We start from the raw sequence: 22,733 nt of genomic DNA, 5'->3' as shown, positions 1-22,733 counted from the left end.
TAGCCTATCGCCTGCTCATTATGAGCTTAAATTTACATATATCAAAGACACGGCATGATTCAGATGTCTGTACAAGAGGAGACACTTTTGAGGAGTCAGACATTATTTTTCAGTGACTGATTCTTACCTTTTTATAATTAAAATGTACAGTATCTCACAGAAGTGAGTACACCCCTCACATTTTTGTAAATATTTTATTATATCTTTTCATGTGACAACACTGAAGAAATGACACTTTGCTACAACATAAAGTAGTGAGTGTACAGCTTGTATATCAGTGTAAATTTGCTCAACACACAGCCATTAATGTCTAAACCGCTGGCCACAAAAGTGAGTACACCCCTAAGTGAAAATGTCCAGTGAAAATTAGCCATTTTCTCTCCCCAGTGTCATGTGTTAGTGTTACAAGGTCTCAGGTGTGAATGGGGAGCAGGTGTGTTAAATTTGGTGTTATCGCTCTCACTCTCTCATACTGATCACTGGAAGTTCAACATGGCACCTCATGGCAAAGAACTCTCTGAGGATCTGAAAAAAAGAATTGTTGCTCTACATAAAGATGGCGTAGCCTATAGGAAGATTGCCAAGACCCTCAAACTGAGCTGCAGCACGGTGGCCAAGACCATACAGCGGTTTAACAGGACAGTTTCTATGAATGAGCAGAGCATGATCCCTCCCTTCGGAGACTGGGCCGCAGGGCAGTATTCCAACATGATAATGACCCCAAACACACCTCCAAGACGACTACTGCCTTACTAAAGAAGCTGAGGGTAAAGGTGATGGACTGGCCAAGCATGTCTCCAGACCTAAACCCTACTGAGCATCTGTAGGGTATCCTCAAACAGAAGGTGAAGGAGCGTGAGGTCTCTAACATCCACCAGCTCCATAATGTTGTCATGGGGGAGTGGAAGAGGACTCCAGTGGAAACCTGTGAAGCTCTGGGGAACTCCACGCCCAAGAGGGTTAAGGTAGTGCTGGAAAATAATGGTGGCCAAACAAAATATTGACACTTTGGGCACAATTTGGACATTTTCACTTAGGAGTGTACTCACTTTTTTGGCCAGCGGTTTAGACATTAATGGCTGTGTGTTGAGTTATTTTGAGGGGACAACAAATTTACACTGATATACAAGCTGTACACTCACTACTTTACATTGTAGCAAAGTGTCATTTCTTCAGTGTTGTCACATGAAAAGATATAATAAAATATTTACAAAATGTGAGGGGTGTGCTCACTTCTGTGAGATATGTATATATGTATTACGTTCTTGTTGAACTGATACAAAAAAATATCTGATGTCCTTTCATTGTGTGATTCATTGATCAGTCAGTTTCAGGATAAAGTGACCAAGTCCTTGTACACAAACAGATTGTATACACATCTCTTGGTAAACTCGGACAGATTTATGAAGAATCAAACCATATTAATGTCAAAGTTTTGTAAACTTACAGTACCAGTGATGCAGCAAACTAACAGAGATCAAACTTTATGACTTGAGGAGATTATTCTAAGCATAGACTTGTACAAATAATGATTAAAAATGGTAAAACTGTATTTGGTGGCCAATAAAATGGGTAAATAACAAAGGGAAAATTGTTAAAAAATACTTTTGTTGGCCTTTAAGTAAAAATAAGAAAAAATGGTTAGAAATGCTATTGGTGACCAGTAGAATTGGTGAAAATAAGAAAAAAGTTGGTTGGCAATAAAATGGGTAAAAATAAGAAGGAAAAATGGTTTAAAATAAGGAAAAAAAGGTTTAAAAAAAAAGGCCAATAAAATTGATTAAAGAAAATGAATAAATAAATAAATAAATAAATAACATTTTCTAGCCAATAAAGGTTAAAAATAAGAAAAAAACATTAAAAAATGCTTTTGGTGGCCAATAAAATAGCTAAAAATAAAAAATAAAAATGCATTTGCTGGCCAGTGAAAAAATAAAGAAAAAAGTTATAAATTATTCTGGTAGCATATAAAATTTGTTTAAAAAAAAAAAGAGCATTTGCTGGCCAATAAATTGGTTAAAAATAAAAAGGAAAAAAAAGTTAAAAAGAGCTTTTGGTGGCCAATCAAATTGGATAAAAAAATAAGGGGGAAAATGGTGAAAAATATAATTTGGTGTGCAATAAAATGTATAAATTAAAAATAGGACAAAAATTGTTAAAAAGGTTTTTGGTGGCCAATAAAATAGGTAAAAAGTAAGAAAAAATGCATTTGCTGGCCAATAAATTGTTTAAAATAAGGAAAAGAAGTCGTACATTCTTTTGGTGGCATACAAAATTAGTTAAAAAAAAAAAAAAAAAAAGCTTTTGTTGGCCTATAAAATTGTTTAAAATAAAATAAGGGGGAAAATGGTGAAAAAAATTAATTTGGTGTGCAATGAAATGTATAAAAGTAAGGGGGAAATGGTTAAAAGCATTTTCTGGCCAATAAATAGGTACAAAAATAAGACAAAAAAATGGTTTAAAAGGCTTTTGGTAACCAATAAAATGGGGAAAAATTCAGAAAAATAAGGAAAAAATGGTGAAAAAATACATTAATGGATGAAAAAAAAGGGGGGGCATTTTCTGGTTAATAAATTGGTTAAAAAGGCTTTTGGTGGCCGATAAATGGGTAAAATAAGCTTATGATGATAAAATGGGTGGAAAAAAATGAGCTTACTTTGAAGGAGGGACACAAACCATATAGAGAGCAGAGGATCACAGAGACTTGACTAGGTTGCAACACAGAAAGAAACCGTTAAGCAACCACACAGAATACACTAGCAACAAGACAAAGAGTTTTGCATGTGCAAACAACTATTCTTGTCTTGAAGTATCCAGCTGCGTCAGAGACACATGCAGCACATGTACAGTACTGTGTGTCCTCATAACCGCCAGTGAGCAGGAGTTGCTGATGCTCTCGGTGTATGTGTGTGTGTGTGTGTTTGCAGTGGCGGGGTTCCCGTATCCCGCGGCAGGAGCGACGGTGGCGTACAGAGGGGCTCATCTGAGGGGCAGAGGCCGTGCCGTTTACAACACCTTCCGTACGGCTCCTCCTCCTCCACCCATCCCGGCGTATGGAGCGTGAGTCCCGTCTGACACTCTCTTCATACTCATCAGCTGAACTGCTCTCACACTGTTAGACGAGAGCAAAACTTCAACTGAGTCAAGTCTGATTCATAATTGATGAACTTCACAGTTGAACCGAACTGAATCAAATTGAATAATGACACTGTTGTCTTCTGTGGAGCTGCTGTGCAGATGAAATTATATTCGTTTCATAATTGAATAATTTTGCAATATTGTTTATTACAGTGAAGCTGCTTTGAATCAGTCTGTATTGCACAGAGCGCAACAGAAATAAATGTGGATATTTACTCATCCGCAGCAGAATCATCTTCATTTGGAGGCTTTTCACAGCAAATATTGATCCGCGCGACGCTAATTAAATTAATTACTCAGGATGCCGTCTAATTAATGCAATTAAAGGATTGATGGCTGTATCTGGACGTGACGTGGTCCTGCATGCAGAAGCAGCTCTCATACTTCATCTCTCTGCACCAGAGTGATTTATTTCTCGCAGTCATGTGACTTTATTCTGCACCATCCTGTTCCTCCTGACGCAGCAGTTCTCATGCTCATTTCTTGCGTGTGATCGCTGATAATCAGACGCTCTCTCTGTCTCGTTGTTGAACGCAGGGTGGTGTATCAGGACGGATTCTACGGCGCCGAGATCTACGTGAGTAACTTTGTTTCTTGAGGGATGAGAGAGGAGTGAAATTCCAGTCCTGGAGCTCTGGAGTCCATCAACACAGAAACCTGAACACTGAACTCTAGATCCGCTTCAGTCACACACACACGCACACACACACACACACACACACACACACACACGCACACACACACAAAGGGTTGTTTTGCTATCTTAGTGAGGACTCTCCATAGGCGTAATGGTTTTTATATTCTGTACAAACTGTACATTCTCTCCCCCTACCCATCACAGAAAACAGTCTGCATTTTTACATTTTTAATAAGCTATTTTAAATATGCGAACTCATGAAATGTCATCATAAAACATGTTTACGTCATAATACCAGTGTAATACCCATGTCATTATACACATTTGTGTCCTCATGAATCATGAAAACGCACACACACACTCTTCTTCTCTCACACACACACACACACTCACACTCTCTCACACGCTCTCACACACAACACACATTTACACATTCACACACTCTCACACACGCACATATCACGCACACACACTGACACACACTCACACGCACGCTCACAAATGCACACACACACACACTCTCACGCACACACACTCTCACATGCACGCTCGCAAATGCACACACACACATACAAACATGCACACACACTCTCACGCACACACGCACGTTCACAAACGCGCACACACACACAAACGCACACTCTTCTCACACACACACTTACTCTCTCACATACACTCGCACTCTCACACACACATATCACACACACTCACTCTCACACACACACACAAACATGCACATACACACTCACGCACGCTCACACACACACACACATGCACACACACAAACTCTCTCTCTCTCTCTCACACACACACACACACACACAAAATGATGCCTTGATAACATTTACATTCTGAACAACACTTCACAGTGTTGAAAATCCTCAACATGAGCACATAACAGCTGAATAATGAAGTGTACATCTACTGTCAGTATATCAGCTCTGGACACACACTGCATTATCAGCCTGCGGTATAGCTGGATATCTCCTGCACACACACACACACACACACACACACAGTACACTCATGTAAAGTAATATAGACTATAGCAAATCTCAACTGCTTGATTGTTTATATTGCTGCAAAAATTATTTTTATTATCACACAGTCGCTCATATGTAATCTGCTAAACGCTATTATAAGGCATGAAGATATCGATATATTACAAATGTTAACAGTATGATTTTCTGTAAAGCTGCTCTGAAGCGATGTGTGTTGTGAAAAGCACTATACAAATAAAATTGACTTGACATTTATGCTTTTGGCAGCTGGATTTACCCAAAGCGACTTTCATTACATTCAAGATCAATATTTTATAAGTTCATGCGTTCCCTGGGAGTCGAACCCATGACCTTGGTGTTGCCAGCACTGATGCTGCAGGCCTCGTAAACCTAGTCGGATGCCCTGGTGTTTTGTTAACCGCTTGAAAAGAAGAGAAAAGTTGACTTTTTTAACAGCAGTATGAGAGAGAGAGTTTACAGAGAACAGTTGTGTGTTAGTGTGAGCCGGACTCAAGCTGCAGTGCGTGTGTGTGTGTTGGAGTGATTTCTTCATTGCTGGTGGTCCTGCTGTCTATGTGAGTCACAGTGAGTCACTGATAAGGTACAGCGGCTTCAGATAAACAGATTCATCTTCCCGCCGGCGCTGCTGTTCTCACACACACACACACACACACACACACACACACACACACTGATAGTGACACACTGACCCTCAGTGACCGCAGGAGGACGAACATATTCACACACTCATCTCTCTCTCTCTCATTCTCTGCTCTCAGCTTCTTGCCTCTTTTTTCATATACATTTATTTTAAAAAACTACATATATTTTTAGTTTTTTATGTTTTTCATTTCATTTTTTGTATTTTATTTTATTTAAATGAGAGTCTAACTGTATGAAACATACTGATATATGAGAGTGTTAGTCTTAATAAAAATTTCTTTTCTTTTTTTGTCTCTTTTTTCATTCTTTCCTTCCCTTTTTCTATGGATGCTTGTTTCCACCACTGAATAAAAAAATGTAATTGTTCCCTCACAATTCTGACTTTTTTTCTCAGAACAGCATGCCATAAAGTCGCAAAAAAGAAAAAAAATTGTCTTCTTTTATTGTGAGTTTATATCTCTGAGAAAAGTCAGAATTGCAAGAAAAAAGTCGCAATTACCTTTTTTATATATTTTATTCAGTGGCGGAAACAATTGAAATCGGAAACAATCAATCGGAAAAGTCGTAATTATCTTTTAAATTGTTTTATTCTGTGCCTGAAATAAAAATACTTTATTTTTTCTCTTTTTTTTTTTTCTTTTTTCTTTTCATTTTGCTTCTTTTCTTTGCTTTTCTGTTTTTCTTTTCTCTTCTTTTAGTTTCTTTTGTTTTTTCTTTTTTCCTTTCCTTTCTTTTCTTTCCATTTTATTTTCTTCTTCTTTTTCCTTCTTTTTTATTTCTTTTCATTTTCTTTTCTTTTCTTTTATTTGTTTTTCTTTTTTCTTCTCTTCTTTTTCTTTTCTTTCCCTTTTCCTTTTTATGTTTCTTCTTTTCTTTTCTTTTCTGTTTTACTTTTGTCTTTTTTCTTTCCCTTTTTCTTTCTCTTCTTTTCTGTTTTCTTTTGTCTTCTCTTCTTTTTTCTTCCCTTTTTCTCATCTTTTTTCTTTCTTTTCATAACCTGTCTCTAGAGATCAGATTGGCACCTTCTCAGTCGATTTTTGAATCTCTTTTAAAAACATTTGGCATTTCGAACCGTTGTGTCTGATGTGATTGTAGTTGGATGTTTATTGTGTATTTCTGTTCAGTTCTCTGTCCTTTAAGTGTCTTGTGGCTGTTTTCACTTGATTTTCTTCACATTTCTTTTCTTTTCTTTATCTATTCTTGTCTCATCTTCACTGTAAAACCCGAAAAGTTACAGTAACTCAAACCATATGCCGAATACAATTGCCTTAAATTCACTTATATTTTAGTTTTGCTTTAGTCAATCATTAGAGTAAACTCAACTTAAAGATTTTAAGTTTATTCCACTCATTCAGTTTGAATTCAGGTAGCAAATCTAACTAAGTCTTAACAACTATATTAGCTACTTAAATGATTTGAGGAAACCGACTGCCTTAAATGGTTTAAGTTCATCAAACTCAAAGTAATAAAGTTACATAAGAATAAGCTAAAACTAACATTGGTACAAAGGAACACTGTAAAAGTTCAGAACACTCAAAACATATAAGTATTTACATTCAACTCAATCATATTAAGTTCAGCTTACTAAAATCAAATATTAAGTTCACACAACTTTTTCCTATTAAGTACAATGAACTTTCATTATCATTTGAGTGAAACAAGCTAATTTCATTCAATTCATTTCACTGTTCAGTTTTACGGTGTTCTCTTCTAGTCTCTTTCTGTTCTCCGCTGGTCTCCTCTGGTTCTCTCATTTTCAGTGGTGTGGTCTGTTATATTTAGCGTCGGGCTCTCAGTGTCCTGATAAAGGCGTGTTCTGTGTATTGGGCCGGAGGTGCTGACAGTCTGATTTATTACCCCGTGTGTTCGCAGGCTGGGGCTCCAATCAGCACAGTCCCGCAGGAAGTTCACCACGCCTGCTCCTCCTCACTTCCTGTCCCCACGGGAGCGCAGAGGAGGGGTCACGTGACCTCACAATCCCCCGCTCAACCTCTAACCTGATTTCACTCCTTCACTCACAAACTTCTTCCCGTTTAAATTGTTTTCCAAGTGACGGGAAATCAAGCCGTGTAATTCAAGCCTTCCCGTAGTGTTGGAGAGTCTCTGTGTGCTCGTATCAGGAACGCACAAGCCGTTCTGTACCGACTGTCTCAAATTCCCCACACATAAACTTTCAAAATGCACCACACATTATCAATGTAAAGCTTCCACACTCAGCATCCCGAAAGCGTGTTCTGTAGCGCCTCCCAGTGGCACGTGCTGGACGTTCATGGGCGTTCTGTGTGTACCGGGCCGGAGAATGTAAAACAGCGGCTGTTCTCGTTCTGACGCTCTGATTAATGTGTGTTATTAGCGATCTGCCTACAGACAAATGAGCTCGACTCCACCTCAGAGTCTCTGCTGATTATGATACAAGCGCCAAATCAACAGAATCTGCTCCGTTTTCAAAAACACAGAGGCAGATGTGTTTCAAAACATAGAGATCTGCATCTGAAGGCATTATATGCTCACTTTTGAGATGTTATGCTACACGCTCTCAGAGAAAAAAAGTCACTGGGGCAGTGCCCTTTCAAAAGGTACTCATTTAGGTTCTAATATGCACCCTTAAGTGGTAAAAAAAAAGAAAAAGAAAAAAAAAGGTATAGCGCTTGTTCTGAGAGTGCATAATTCTGCAGAAGTCAATGCAGCATACTTTGCAGAGAAGGCTTAAAAATGCATATATAAATAAATGCATAAATGATTGTTTTGTGTGTTTGCAGGGCGGATACGCGGCGTACAGATATACTCAGCCTGCGACGGCTACAGCGTACAGTGACAGGTACGTGTTCTTGCGCACTCGCACCACATTCATTACCTGCACACATTTCACATATTTAGGTCAGAAATCTCAACGAGAACCCATCCAGCTCACAGCAAAGATCTCTCTGTGAAATCTCAGTTGTTTCTGCTAGACACCAAAGAGATGAGATGAAGATGAAATGGAGACTTTTGCTGAAGATTCCTGATGAGAAGATTATGAGAAAAAGATGTTGTTGTTATTGTGGCAGATGAGTAAATCACTGAAAAGTTTTTTTTTTTTTTTACAGTATTAAAGTAAAGTGTTAGATTTAGTAATTGTAGAATTTGATTTCATTTTTATATTTTCTGTTTTCATTTTTCATTTCAGTCTTAGTAATTTTCTTATGTAAAATTATACTAATAGTATTTTATTCATGTTTTAGTACTTATTAATATAATTAGCCTTTATTTTATATTTTCATTTTTCATTTCAGATTTAGTAATTTCTTTATGTAAAATTATACTATTAATATTTTATTAATATTTTTGTATTTACTAATATAATTAGCATTTATTTTCATTTTTTATTTTAGTTTTAGTAATTTTCTTATTTTAAATTATACTATTATAGTATTTTACTAATGTTTTGAGTATATATTAAAATAATTAGTTTTTATTTTAGATTTTAATTTAAGTTTTAGTCATTTTCATATTTTTTTGGTTTATTTTTGTTATTTTAATATTTCTTTTATAATTATTTTACTTTTAGTCATTTTAGTACTTAAACGTATTTCGCTACTACAATAATAACAACAACAACATTTCTAATTAGCATTTAAGTTTAAGTTGTTATATATATATATATATATATATAGTTTTATAGCTTTAATTCACATAAGGGGAATAAGTCTGAGTGAGGCAGCCATTTGCTAATGAGGAAGAGAAGTGAACGTAATTCAAGACCCTTCTCTGAAACCGCATAACAGTTTTAATTTAACTTTTGCTTTTCACGTAAATTTATATTGCTTTAAAGGACGTTTGGATATTTTTACAGGAAAACAAGACAATAATACTAATTATAGCGATTACTGAAATGATGTTTTGCGGTGTGGTGAAGTCAGTGTTGTGCTTTCAAAGCAGGTTTCTTGCCAATCCAGACTGAGTCAGCACACTCATCGTCCAGTTTCACACACACACACACACACACACACACACACACACACACACACACACACACACACACACATTAAAGCACATATATATCTCTTACGGTAAAGCTGCCCTTTTCTCTCTCGCCCTCTGTTCGAGTTGTTGCCCGCGGCCGAAGGCTTGTGTTCTCTTATCTGCTCTCTGCAGACCTTCATTTGCAAGCTGTATGTGGAGAAGAAGCAGAGAGTGGAATATGCGTAATATAAATGAAAGGAAATGACACGTGTTGTCCTTCCTGTGGAGGATTAGTTCCAAACCAGCAACGCGACACGAAGCCTGCGGCGGCATCTCGTTCTCTTCGCTTTCACACACCGCAGTCTTTCTTTCCCTCTTTTCAGCCATTCTTTTGCTCTTGTGCTTAATTTGTTTTATTCTTTCTTCTTGTCATCTACCTGAAAGTTTTTCTTGGAAATATAAAAAAGTCAACACAAAATTGGGTTGGGTTTTGATGGGCCACTTTAGACATTCTACTAACTATGAGTAACGTTGCAACTACATGTCAACTATCAGTCATTAGTATTAGTAGACCAGGGGTGTCTAACCTTGCTCCTGGAGAGCTACCGCCCTGCAGATTTCAGTTCCAACCCTGCTCCAACACACCTGTCTGTAATTATCAAGCAGCCCTGAACACCATGATTAGCTGGTTCAGGTGTGTTTGACTCAGGTTGGAGCTAAAATCTGTGTTTAAAAATGAAAATAATGACAGTCTTGTCTCCGTGAATACAGTAAGAAACGATGGTAACTTTAACCACATTTAACAGTACATTAGCAACATGCTAATGAAACCTTTAGAAAGACAGTTTACAAATATCACTAAAAATATCATGATATCATGGATCATGTCAGTTATTATTGCTCCATCTGCCATTTTTCACTATTGTTCTTGCTTGCTTACCTAGTCTGATGATTCAGCTGTGCACAGATCCAGACGTTAATACTGGCTGCCCTTGTTTAATGGCTTGAACATGGGCTGGCCATATGCAAATATTGGGGTCGTACATATTAATGATCCCGACTGTTACGTAACAGTCGTGTCATGTTAAGATTCGCCTGTTCTTCAGGAGGTCTTTTAAACAAATGAGATTTATATAAGGAGGAGGAAACAATGGAGTTTGAGACTCACTGTATGTCATTTCCATGTACTGAACTCTTGTTATTCAACTATGCCAAGGTAAATTCAATTTTTGATTCTAGGGCACCTTTAAGCATGCCAAAGTCAACTTTAATCATATAAAATGTAATGTCAGAATAAATTACAATTCTGACTTTATAACTCACAATTGAGTTTATATCTCACAATTATGAGAAAAAAAGTCAGAATTGCGAGTTAGTTGCAAATACCTTTTTTTATTTTTTGTTTCATGGCGGAAACAAGCTTACATACTCAACAGACATTCTATTGATAATTTTATCTTATTCTAACTTGAATCCTAACACCTAACCCTAACAGTCTACTAATACTCTAATGAGGGGTAGTTGATAAGTTGCTTATAGATAGTAGAATGTCTAATGTGGACCATTGAAATAAAGTGTAACCCAAAATAGTTTGAGGGCTGTTCGGCAGGAAGTTTCTCTTATGCAAAAACAAACAAACAAAAACGCTAAAAGCAAACAAGACTTTAATACACAATGAAATTGCAAGCCTGAATAAGTTGGCAAAACTTTGAGTTGCTTCAAAAAAATTAAGTTAAGAATTTCAAAGTTTAAGTGAACAGAACTGTCAGATTTTTATTTTGTACTCATACATTTTGAGTACACATTCATACATTTAACTTTTTTTTATTAGTGTAAACTAATATCATGCTAATTCAGAAAATGCTAACTTGCTAATTTGTAAACATATTAACAATAGCATGGTATAGCACTTGCTGAATGAGTACAGCAATATAAAGCATTGAACATGCTCTCAAACCAAGCCACATGTGCCACTATGCTCCTCACTCTGATGGTAACTCTCCAAAAACCCACATTAACAGAAACCCTTCTTAGCATAACAAAACAGTAATCACTACTAAATCTCCCACTTAACATTAATCATTAATATTAATAAACAAAAAACATTATATAACACTTAATTTAAGCATTTACTCTCACTTTCGAGTGCCATGGGCAAAGCATGCTGGGAAAAAGAAATCCCAGTCCAGTTTCAGTTAAGTTTGTCTAAATGAAAAGAAACAAGTTCATAAAACTCAAAACAATAAAACAGTACAGTACAGTACTTAAATTATATCAGTTCTGCGAACTTGAAAAAGGAAAAAAAGAGCTAAATACTCATAAAAGTGTTCGTTTAATTTATTTAATTTAAGTTTGTCCTACGCAAACTAATTAATTATCTTGAGCATTAAGGTTTACAGGCAGTTTTCAGCTGAAATAAACACAAGTGAAACACCAACAACTTTTATTCCTTCTCACACAAATCATGATTACAGGGGAAGATTATCGATTAATAAAGAATTATTCTCATGCATAATGTTCCCAGACAGCAACATAGTGTGGACCAGATGTGGGCCGGATCTGGGCCGCCACTATGTTGCTATCAGGGTTATGTCATGACCACAAAACACTTTTACCGTCATGCATGATTTGAAAATTAATTTTTGCACCACATAATCAGCTCCATATGTATGGCTTTTCTTACATTACTGTATATTTATACTAGAAAACAAGACAAAAATACTGAAAACAATTGGCTAAAACATTTCTCTTAGAAGCCTTTGAGTTCTTTCTGAAGTCTTGGAATGCTGCCTACTTAGGGAGCTCACAAGGTTTTGGAACACACTGAGACATATGTATAACTTTTCTTACAAAGTAAACTTGCTCGCTAACTCACCTGGTACACTTATGATGCCGCGTGCTCGGGTACGAGTCCCGTGAAACACACGAGTCACGATAAACAGTTCAAAGACTTGAAGAAGCAAGCTAGAATTACATGGTTGCTTCAGAAAATGGGAGATTTGTGTCTCACATTTTTGTTTGCACTATAGATTTAGGGTAAATTTGTATACATGTTTTTAATATATTGATTTTTTATACATATTAAAGCATCTCTTGATTCATGTTTCTGCAGTTATGGGAGAGTCTATGCAACTACTGACCCATATCACCACACCATCGGCCCGGCGGCCACATACAGCGTGGGGACCATGGTAAGATAAATCCAGAAGAGTCAAAAACAAACACCTCAAACTCATTATGCACTCTGTCAAAATTGTCTTAAGAACTGTTTCCCATGATTACGGACCACATATTTTCCATCGGATATGAGCCAGGATTGTGTTTCTGTGAGACGTTTTTTCCATGCCACGCTCCCTGGCGAGAGGAAGTCAGTCGGTTAATGTCTGTTTTTAGCTAGCGTTTGCAGCTAACATCAAAGATGAAGGCACTAATGGGCCGTCAGAGTGAGGAGAGCTCGTCTCTTCTCCGCTGCGTCGTTCGCTCTCTATTTCCCCCAAATTAACGAGCATGTAACGCATGCAGCAGTGTGCCGTGGGACAGACTTGACTAAAGGACGGATGGTTCATTTTCAACCACCTCTCTCTATCAGAAAGAAAAGAAAAACGACTCTTATTTGGCACTCCGGCATGCATGCAATTTCTCAACGAACGAGGACGTCAGCTAAATAAATTAAAACCAAATAAGAAAGAAAGAAAAAAAAAGCAGTAAACAGTTCCCCGGTGCAGCTGCTAGCTAAAAGCTTTCATTAATTAAGACGCTTTGTTTGAAACTCTCTTCATTTACTTAATTAAGACTGTGCCTGTACGCTTTTCCTTAATTCCTGCTTCCCTGCAAATTTCCTTCCTTGTTTCTTCCTCAACAGTGAGAAAAATGACCCCATCACGGAGACCAAAAGCCCCGTCAGCGGCTCTGTTCCAAAACATAGTGAGCTGCCTGTCTAGTGCTTACAAAGACAGCTTGACAGCATTGAAAACAACTAGACAGAGCACACACTTTTTGAATCAATCACAATTTGAATCAGCACCTTTAAAATTGTGGGGTTTTTTTCTTAGATTGAGCTTTTTATTGTTGGCATTTGGTATATTTAATGGTATTTATAATCAGTTTCTCTGTGTTTGTCCACCAATTTTGATGGATATTTTTGATGCAGTTCATTCACAAAGTTGAATTTGTTCCTCAGTATTTTTTGACTTGCGTTTCATTGTAAATATCTGAACATTCTTAAATCAAGATGCGTTTACTCAAGAAGCAAAACAACAAAATAAAAATGATCTAAATCAAGTGAGATTATGCTTAAAATGAGAACAATTATCTGCCGAAGGGCTCAGAATTTTATTTTTTTCCCCCCCTTTTAATTAAGTTTATTTTCTTAACCCATTGGCAGACATTTTTGTCACTTAATTTTGATTAGTCCATTAAAAAAAAAAAAAAAAAAATGTCGAAATGCATTCAAAATTTTTTTAGTAATTGAAATAAAATAAAATTTCAAAACTTATTGTTAACTGTTAAAAATATTTTTTATTATTGAAATACAGCTGATATAAAATAAAATTAAATAAAATATAAATTAAATTATATGCAAAACTTAAACTTAATGTTAACTATAAAAATTTGTTTTTGTAATTGAAATAAATCTGAAATAATGAAATATAAATTATATAAGATGAAAAACAAACTTATTGTCAACTAAGTTATTACAAATTGTTTTGGTAATTAAAATACAGCTGAAATAAAGTAAAATATAAATTAAATTATTGGAAAAACTTAAACTTATTGTTAACTAAACTTAAAAATAATTTTTGGTAATTGGAATACAGATGAAATAAAGTAAAATATAAATGAAATTATTAGAAAAACTTAAATTATTGTTAACTAAACTATAACAATTAGTTTTTTGTCATTTAAATAAATCTAAAATAAAATATAAATGAATTTAGATGAAGAAAACTTTGTTAACTATACTATTAAAATCATATTTGGTAATGCAACAAAACTGAAATAAAATAAAACAAATATTAGATGGAAAAAGTGAAAAACTAAAAAGGAAAAAAAATAGAAATCTTGCATTGGCTACTAACTAAGTACTGAAATGACTCAAACTAAAACAAATAAAAAATAAATTGGAGGTAAATAGAAATTTACAACAACAACAGCACATAATACAATTACTAAAACTTAAACTAAGATTAAATAAATGCTATTTCAGAATGTCAATATATACTGTAATAGTATATAAATAAACACTGTTCTTGGTTTAAGAATGTTTAGATATTCGTACTAGACAACAAGACAAAACTACTGAAGAAAAAGTCACTTTGTGCAGGCCTTTAAGTTATTTTGAAGCACCTCTATGATGTCTAGTTAGGGAGCTCACTATGTTCTGGAACAGACCCAACTTGTCCGTTTCTGTGTGTGAGTGTGTGTTTGAGTACTGATGCAGAAGAACCTGAGAACTCCAGATTTACAGAGTAATCAAACGATCCCTCATCTGTCTGAGAAAGAGCACTTTGGTTTTTGGCTCTTTCATCATAACTGATTAACGCGCCGGCGCGAGATGGGAGAGCTTTTTGCTTTTAATAATTAGTTCCTCTGAGGTTGCATTAAATTCTCTTTGCTGGTTTTCCCAGCGTCATGAAATAGCAGAAGGCTTCCACCCAAACCAGCGAGCGGATTCCCCCTTAAATTAGGGAGAATTATCCTTTGAAGGTCTGGGTGTAAATTACGCGTACAGTCCGGTATCACAGGAGCGTGTTCGAAGACCATCGCTCGCTCCGACGCCTGCAAGCTTTCTACGTGCTAAACTTTAAAGAGAATAATTGTACTTTGAACAGCATCGACATTAATTTGATGTATCGTAGATTGAGGTCTATAATGCTTTCAAAGGCGACCGATGCCATTTCTGCACAATACGAACCAGATGGAGCGTTAGTGAAATTGCTAGTTAGTGTCTCTGTAATGAGATACCAAAAAAAAAACATGCTGATCCCTCCATGGGCCGCACAACCTCTTGATCTCACGATTATTAAAGTGAAGAAGAGAGAAGTTTTCTAAATCAGAGTTCTCATAGTTCAAAATCTGAATTTTATTGCTTTTCAATTCTGTCTGCATCAGCATTAGGGAACACACACACACACACACACACACACACGTTAAATCAATGCTGTTATGGCCTGAGTGGAATTAAAGTGCAACAGAGCCACCCACTTTTCTCATTCATTTTCCCTATAGGAGAAAGTCTTCATTATAGAGTCATAAGTCATGAACCACAAACTTTGATTGGAATCAAAATAAGTATTTGAAAATCAAGCACTACAGTATGAAAGCCCTTTCTGCCACATAAGAAAAAAATCCTGCTCTGATAAATTATAATTGACAATTGACGTCATAGTTTTTGGCTTGGTGTGTCAATTTTGACCTTTTTTCCTCATAACTGACTTATGTCGTCATTTTGACTTTTTGACTGTCAATTCTTTTCTTATGTGGCGGAAATGGGCTTTCATATTAAACAGTTCTTTTGGCACGATTCTGACAAACGTTGATCAATCTCTCGCCTTTTTTTCTCTCTCTGTGGAAAGCTATCGTGGATTTTTTTCTTTTGTTATTGGCAAAAATGGAAACACAAAAATGATATTTGTTGTTATTACCTAGAAGTACACACAATATTACGACTTCCGCTTCTGAGAACCCCGGAAATGTGAAAAGGGTCCATTATTGGAGATTTCTTTGCAGAATCATGGGTTCAACTCTCAGAAAAATGTGTGAAAACTTGTACCTTTAGGGGTACAATAAGCTTTTCACTTGGGCAGTACCCATACAGGGACAACTTTTTATACCTTATTTACCCCTGAAAATCCATAGTAGCACCCTAATAGTGTGTGTACATCAAAAGTGCAATTTAATTATTTGCGCGAGTAGATTACATATGTCAATCAAATCAATGCAAAGATGCGAATTCGAACCCAGACACATCTGCATTTGGCTGTCTGGCATATTTGGGACTTCCACAACAGGTACAGACAAAGACTATAGAATAACACAAGATGCGTCACTTGTATTGTTTTGAATGGGAGAAAGTGAAACGCACAATCAAGTCAAGTCAAGTCAAGTCACCCTTATTTATATAGCGCTTTTTACAATGCAAATTGTGTCAAAGCAGCTTTACATTGATAATTGGTATATAATTTTTCCTTTTAAAGAATAGTGTCAATGCAGGCAGATCAAAAGCACTGTTGAATAAATGTCAAGAATACTGTTGAATATCAAATGTCAAGTCAAATTAAATTAAATTAGGGCTGCACGATTAATCGTATTTTAATCACGATAACGATATCTGCTTCTCCCGATTGATTTTAAATAATCGTCACGATATTGGCCCACTCTATGAAAATGAACATAATTTGGAAATATTGGAAGTAATATTAGGAGTTTCGCTGTTTTATCTTTTGAAGTTCCTAAAGGTTTCAACAGTTTTCATAATGTTGATCAGCTAGAAATGATTTTTCTTTGCTTTACAAATTTGCCGGGCAATTTGAATCTGGTTTGTCTTATTGCAAACGAATATGGCGGAATAAGTCCCGCCTTCTAAATAAGAGCCAATCGCCGATTGGTAAAGTCATCGCGTCACTGCAGCAGCCGTTAGAAGCTCTGGTTCCTGTAGAAACAGTCAGACCAGCGTTTCCTATAGAGATGCGCACTTAGGACTGCGCATGCGCATTAGCTTGATTCAGCCTGAAAAATAAATTTTTTTGCCATGATTTGAGCGTTTAGAAACAAAATTTTAAGACAGTTGTTGTCAGATTTCATTGGTGATTTCAAATATGAGATTTAATCGAAAGCATTGGCAAACAGCTTTGGAGAATTTGATGTTTCCCCATTCAAAGAGATAGGAGCTGCACTTGAATGCTGTACTTGAAGGCCTTTCAAAGTTAGCCGACGAGTGAAATGATTTGTCTTAAAGGGACATTGGTACAGAGCAGCAATAGTAGTTATCTCTATGACGGAAAAAATGGCAGAAAGAAATGCTGTTGTTGATGTACGTTAAGACACTCCTCATCGCTTATGTTTTTATTCACATGAGTGCCGTGAAAAACAAGTGATCCCACAAGTAATTTAGGCAAATAATTTGCTTCGCTTTTTGGTGTGCACACACTGTAAGGGTACATATTACTACTCTAAATAAGGTATACAACACTGTCCTTTTTTTGGGTACTGCCCCAGTCAATACCCCTATAGAGAAAATGAATGGGATTTTTACTTATGGAACCCTACTATTACACTCTGTTCTAAAGGAAGGAAATTTGAGGGAGCTGGAGTTTCCGTCGTTGCCGTGGCCACCAGCTTGACTCTGATTGGTGCTCTGTCATCTTTGATGTTGCAGGCGAGCCTGTACAGAGGAGGCTACAGCCGCTTCACGCCCTACTAGAGAGACTAAACCACTGATTACGCAAACTAACACTCAAAACCACTAGACTCGCTCTGCTACACGGAGTACGATTTACTAAAATGCTTCCAGGTCACCCGATGACCTCATCCCGACGACAACTCTGTGGACGTTGTGGAAATCAATGGGAAAATCAGAAGAGCAGCTCGTAAATGTGGATTTACTTTTTTTTTTTTTTTTTTTCTTTCAGACATGGAAATGTTTCCTTTTTTTGTTTGGTCTGCAAAAGCTTGTTAAAAAGGGAAGAACTGAAGCTATTTAGATGTTTGGCTTGGGTTTTTGTTCCATCATTGATCATTTTATCGGGTTTATCATGTATATAAGCTGCTAGTGTGAATTCAGACATGAGACAAAAATATCTCAGGACTCTCTTCAACTTTTCTCTGAACACACAACCGTCCCAGCAGACATTCAGATTCACTGTATCTCACCAGATATCGCCAGCATACTCTAGTCTACTAGTCTCTGTGGTCTGTATGAATAAGCTCATCTTGTTTAGTTGCTGGTCTTTTATTTGAAGGGTTTCTATGCATGTTGTTCCAGATATGAGAGGGTTTGTCACGTTTGCACTAACAGATTTACCTCTGTACACAGTGGACAGGTCTAACTCACACTAACTAATGCTGAATGTGTCTGTACACATACATTAATATATTAAAGATTAAACCGTCATATGATATTCAAAGGATTTTTATAGGTTAACAAAGAGACTTTGGGAGCAATATGTAGACAGAAAGGAGATTTTAAAAATATATATAAATGGAGAAATGGTTAGATTTAAAAGGATAGTTCACCCAAAAATGAAAATTATCCCATGATTTACTCACCCTCAAGCCATCCGAGGTGTATATGAATATCTTCTTTTAGACGAACACAGTTAGAAATATAGAGTTGTTTATAAATAACCCGTCTCGAGGTCCTTTGCCGATCTTACCCCCTCTCTCTGCCTAATACTTTCCTGTCTGCTCTCTACTGTACTGTCTGAATAAAGGCACAAAAAGCCCATAAATAGAAAAAAATATCCATATTTAAAACTTTATAGTCTAAAATAACTAGCTTCCGGCAAACGGCGGATCCTACGAATGACGCAGGAGTTACTTGTAATGCGTTACCCCCAACACTGCACCTAGGATGGTTTGAGGGTGAGTAAATCATGGGACAATTTTCATTTTTGGGTGAACCAGGCCTTTAAGAAAACTTGAAGAGATTTATTAAGACATGGGGAGATTTTGGATATACAGAGAAGTTTAAAAAATAATAATAAATAGACTTTTATTGGGAGACATGGGGAGGTTTAGGCTGATATATGAGAGAAATTAAGAATAATAATTAGATTTAAGAAAATAAGGGGACATGGGGAGGTACACAAATAAAGATGTACAGGAACACAAGGGGAAATGGATAGATTTAGAAAAACACACTGAGATATACAGCAGAGCATAAAGAGACAGAGAAAGCAGGAAAAGTGATGTAGGGAGACGTGAGGAGAGCATCTGTCTGCTGAGACTTTCTAGTCTTCATCAGATGTCTTAAGAAGGTTCACTCCAGACCTTCAATCTGGATGAATTAATGATTAAATGTGAACGAGATCAGCGCGAGCGCAATACACACTTTACATGAGACCTTAATTCGTGTGACATTTAGAAGAATTAAGGTGGAAACTCTCAACATTACAGTTCTGAGTTCAAATGTTATGATGCTTCAGACTAATATAACTTACATGTGCTGTGAAAGATGTGATTTGATTCATGTAATTAGGGCTCGATCTTTAATGAGATTGAACTTTGAGTGCTGCGATACATTTATACTTTAGGCTTAAAATAAGTGTAGGTAAAGTTAACAATGTTTACACACAAGCATATCAGCAGATTCTTTCACTCTTAAAAATAAATATTCCGAAATGGAGTTTTCACCGTGATGTCATAAAGGGCTTTCGCACTGGGTTGTTATAGGAACTAGCCACCAGGTCGTTCCCCCAAGAACTAAATTTCCCCTAGGGCCGTTTTCCTGGTTGCATTCGCACCGCCAGTAGGAACTCTGAAGTGTCGTAAGCCGACCGGCAGCGATGTCATTTACCTGCGGCATTAAAAAAACATCCAACAACTCCATAGCGTAAAGGTTGAGAAGTGCCTGGACTTCGGCGTCGGTCCATATATCACTTTTTCCCATGTTCATGGAGAAAGTATATGTAAACTGTGTTTTTACATGCCTTTTTAAAATGGCGGGTGCTGGTAGTTCATATGGCACGTGTTCGGCCATATTTGCAATGCCTCCGGGCAGCTATTTTGGGCATCCAAGACCAAGTCCTATCTTTGAATGGGGGAATCCTGAAATCTCAAAAACCGATTGGCGAACTCACAATTAAATAATGTATTTCAAATCAGCAACAAAATCTGACATGAACTGTCCCATAAATGTTGTTTCTTATGCTCAAATAGCATTAAAAAGGTGTATTTTCCAGGCTAGATGAGCCAATGCGCATGTGCAGTCCTAAGCGCAAGTCTCAGGTTTCAATTGGAATTGGAGCTTCTAACGGCAGCTGCAATGACGCAATGACTTTATTAATCAGCGATTGACTCTTTTACTTAGAAGGTGGGACGTATTCCGCCATATTGCGCATTGCAGTTTCTCCCATTCATAAGTAATAGGAGTGAACCAACAGTCTATATCTATAGTCTTTGACCCTACTCTGAATAGGAGCTAATTTAGTTCCCCCAAAAGGCGTTCCTATAACTAAAATCATTCCCAGTTCCTGTGGTGAGAACACGGTAAAAAGTGGGTACTTCTGTCAACAGTTAGCTATAGGGACTATGAAAATGTTCCTCCCGTGCGAAAGCCTCGAGGGAAGAACCATTTTAGGATCCTCAAAGAACCTTTCAGTCAACAGTACTTAAAAGAGCCATTTTGTTTTTCTTAGTGTGAAGAACATTTTAAAAATCTAATTCTTTCCACTATAAAGAACCTTTTGTGGAATGGAAAGATTCCATGGATGTTAAAGGTTCTTTATGGCGCCAGCAATGATAGAGCTGCACGATTCTGGAGAATCACGATTTTTTGGATTCAAATAGAGATCACGATTCTCCTACAATTCTGAACATACCATGTTATTTACAAGAGGTTCTAAAAAAATAATAATTGCTGGAAAAATTTTTATTAATTTGAATGAATTATTTAAAAAAAAGGAATTCATTCAAAGACTCATTAATAAACTTGTTTCATTGCTGGAATCAGTGTTTTTGAACAAATCTTTTGAATGAATGATTCAATGACATACATTTTTAACAGTCCCTTGTCGCCACCTAGTGGCTTAAGATGTAATTGATACAACCGTTATTTGAAGCGCCAAGTTAGTTTCAAAAAGGTGGTTTGCTCTATTTTGATCACTATCATAGACATCAATGTTTATATCCTAAATTTAAACTTATATCTCAGTACTTCTGTGATAATTTGAATATTTGAAATAACTACTGTGTGGTTCAAAACTGCTCTCTCTGACTGCAGCACGAACACAGATTTGAATGTTCTGTTATGATTTTGTAGACAAGGGTGAATCATTGTCATTAATAAATAAGATTGCGTAGGTGTTTGAATCGAGATCGCAATCTTTTTACTATTAATTGTGCAGCTCTAATCGATGCCAATAAAGAACTTTTAAGAGTGTTAAGAACATCTTATTTCAATTATTTTTTGTCAAATCTGCTGCAGATTTTCGCATCTCTTAAAGTCGCATTCCTTTATAATTATGTTATTTCTGTCAGCCAGAGCACAGAGGTGTAAACAGATGTGAGCAGATGCTGTCTGTTTGACCCCGTTTACATAGCATTAACATTGTTTTATGTTTGTTTGTTTTTATGATATTCAGGGGTTTAGCTTGCCATTTTGAGAGAGCTCTTGACAATTTTCGGTTTGCATATTTTCAGACGTTAAGGGCTGGGTCAGTTTATGACCAACCAAAGAGCAAGACTGAAACCTTTTTTTTTTTTTTTTTGCTCTATAAAACTTCTTTTTAAAAGGGAAACACTTTGGTCTAAATCTATATAAGAAATCTTCTCTGATGGGAAATTGCATTAAAGTGTAAAAGAATAGTTTACAATCTAGTATAAAACATGTTTTTGCCCTGAATTACGGTGTATTTAATTCTCAACAGCTGCTGTCTGTTTTCCTCTCTGTATTTCCTCCACTTTTATTCTGCTTTGACCTGTTAATGCTGCTGCTGCTGCTGATGTTCAACAAGAAAGAGCCTCTGTAGATGTGAAAGATGTGAATTGTTGTTTATTTCCACTGTGTCGACTCACATTAATGTACAAAGAACCAGCAGATGAGTTTAAATTACACACAACATGTATTTGCTTATTGTTTTGATATACTGTATTGTTAATCACATGAGGGGTCATATGAGCTCTTTTAATACACCGTATAGTTATTCTGCAGCTCATAAAGTCAACATATCAGCACAAGGATTGATATGAATATTACTCACATCTATGAAATCTTCAGGTCTCGACTCATTCAGACCAGCGTGTTTACCTGCTGTTTAAGCAAAAAAATAAAAGACACGGTTAAAAAAAAAAAAAAGCAAAAAGTTTGTAAATACATGTATATATATATACTTATATCTTCCTAAGCATTTCAATACACATATATAGTGGATTTTATGTGTCTGAAAATAATATTTTAAATTCTATGTCATTTATTTTTCCTTTGTTTGTTTTTGTCTGAGGGTTTTGTCAAAAGTACTTTGGTTTGATATATTCAACACTGTATATGATGTGGTCTTTTTGCCCATGAAAATGATATTTGATGTTTATATATACAGTTCATTATAATTCATGAATATGTCTACATAAAATAAAGAACTTACATGAGCTGGGGTCTCTTGCCTATATAATATATATTTATTATATTTTAAAAT

The 22,733-nt window shown here is 36.2% G+C and overlaps 1 protein-coding gene across 5 annotated transcripts in view; it reads left to right on the top strand.

Moving 5' to 3' along the window:
• Window positions 1-22,733, top strand: part of rbfox3b (RNA binding fox-1 homolog 3b) — a 223,215-nt gene that overhangs the window by 198,452 nt on the left and 2,030 nt on the right. For 2 of the 5 annotated variants that reach the window (XM_048200620.1, XM_048200609.1), the window contains 5 exons: window positions 2,928-3,060; window positions 3,676-3,715; window positions 8,199-8,257; window positions 12,494-12,572; window positions 18,012-22,686. In XM_048200620.1, coding sequence (XP_048056577.1) covers window positions 2,928-3,060; window positions 3,676-3,715; window positions 8,199-8,257; window positions 12,494-12,572; window positions 18,012-18,083 — 383 coding nt within the window. In that variant the 3' untranslated portion in view covers window positions 18,084-22,686. Of the gene's footprint in view, window positions 1-2,927; window positions 3,061-3,675; window positions 3,716-8,198; window positions 8,258-12,493; window positions 12,573-17,758; window positions 22,687-22,733 lie in introns of those variants that run through there. The other 3 variants (XM_048200597.1, XM_048200629.1, XM_048200603.1) reach the window with 2 other exon arrangements.

Source organism: Megalobrama amblycephala, linkage group LG1 (assembly GCF_018812025.1).
Source record: "Megalobrama amblycephala isolate DHTTF-2021 linkage group LG1, ASM1881202v1, whole genome shotgun sequence".
In the NCBI taxonomy this organism is placed as follows: domain Eukaryota; kingdom Metazoa; phylum Chordata; class Actinopteri; order Cypriniformes; family Xenocyprididae; genus Megalobrama; species Megalobrama amblycephala.
Note: the sequence above shows the minus strand (reverse complement) of the source record. Positions and strands in the feature narration are given on the sequence as shown.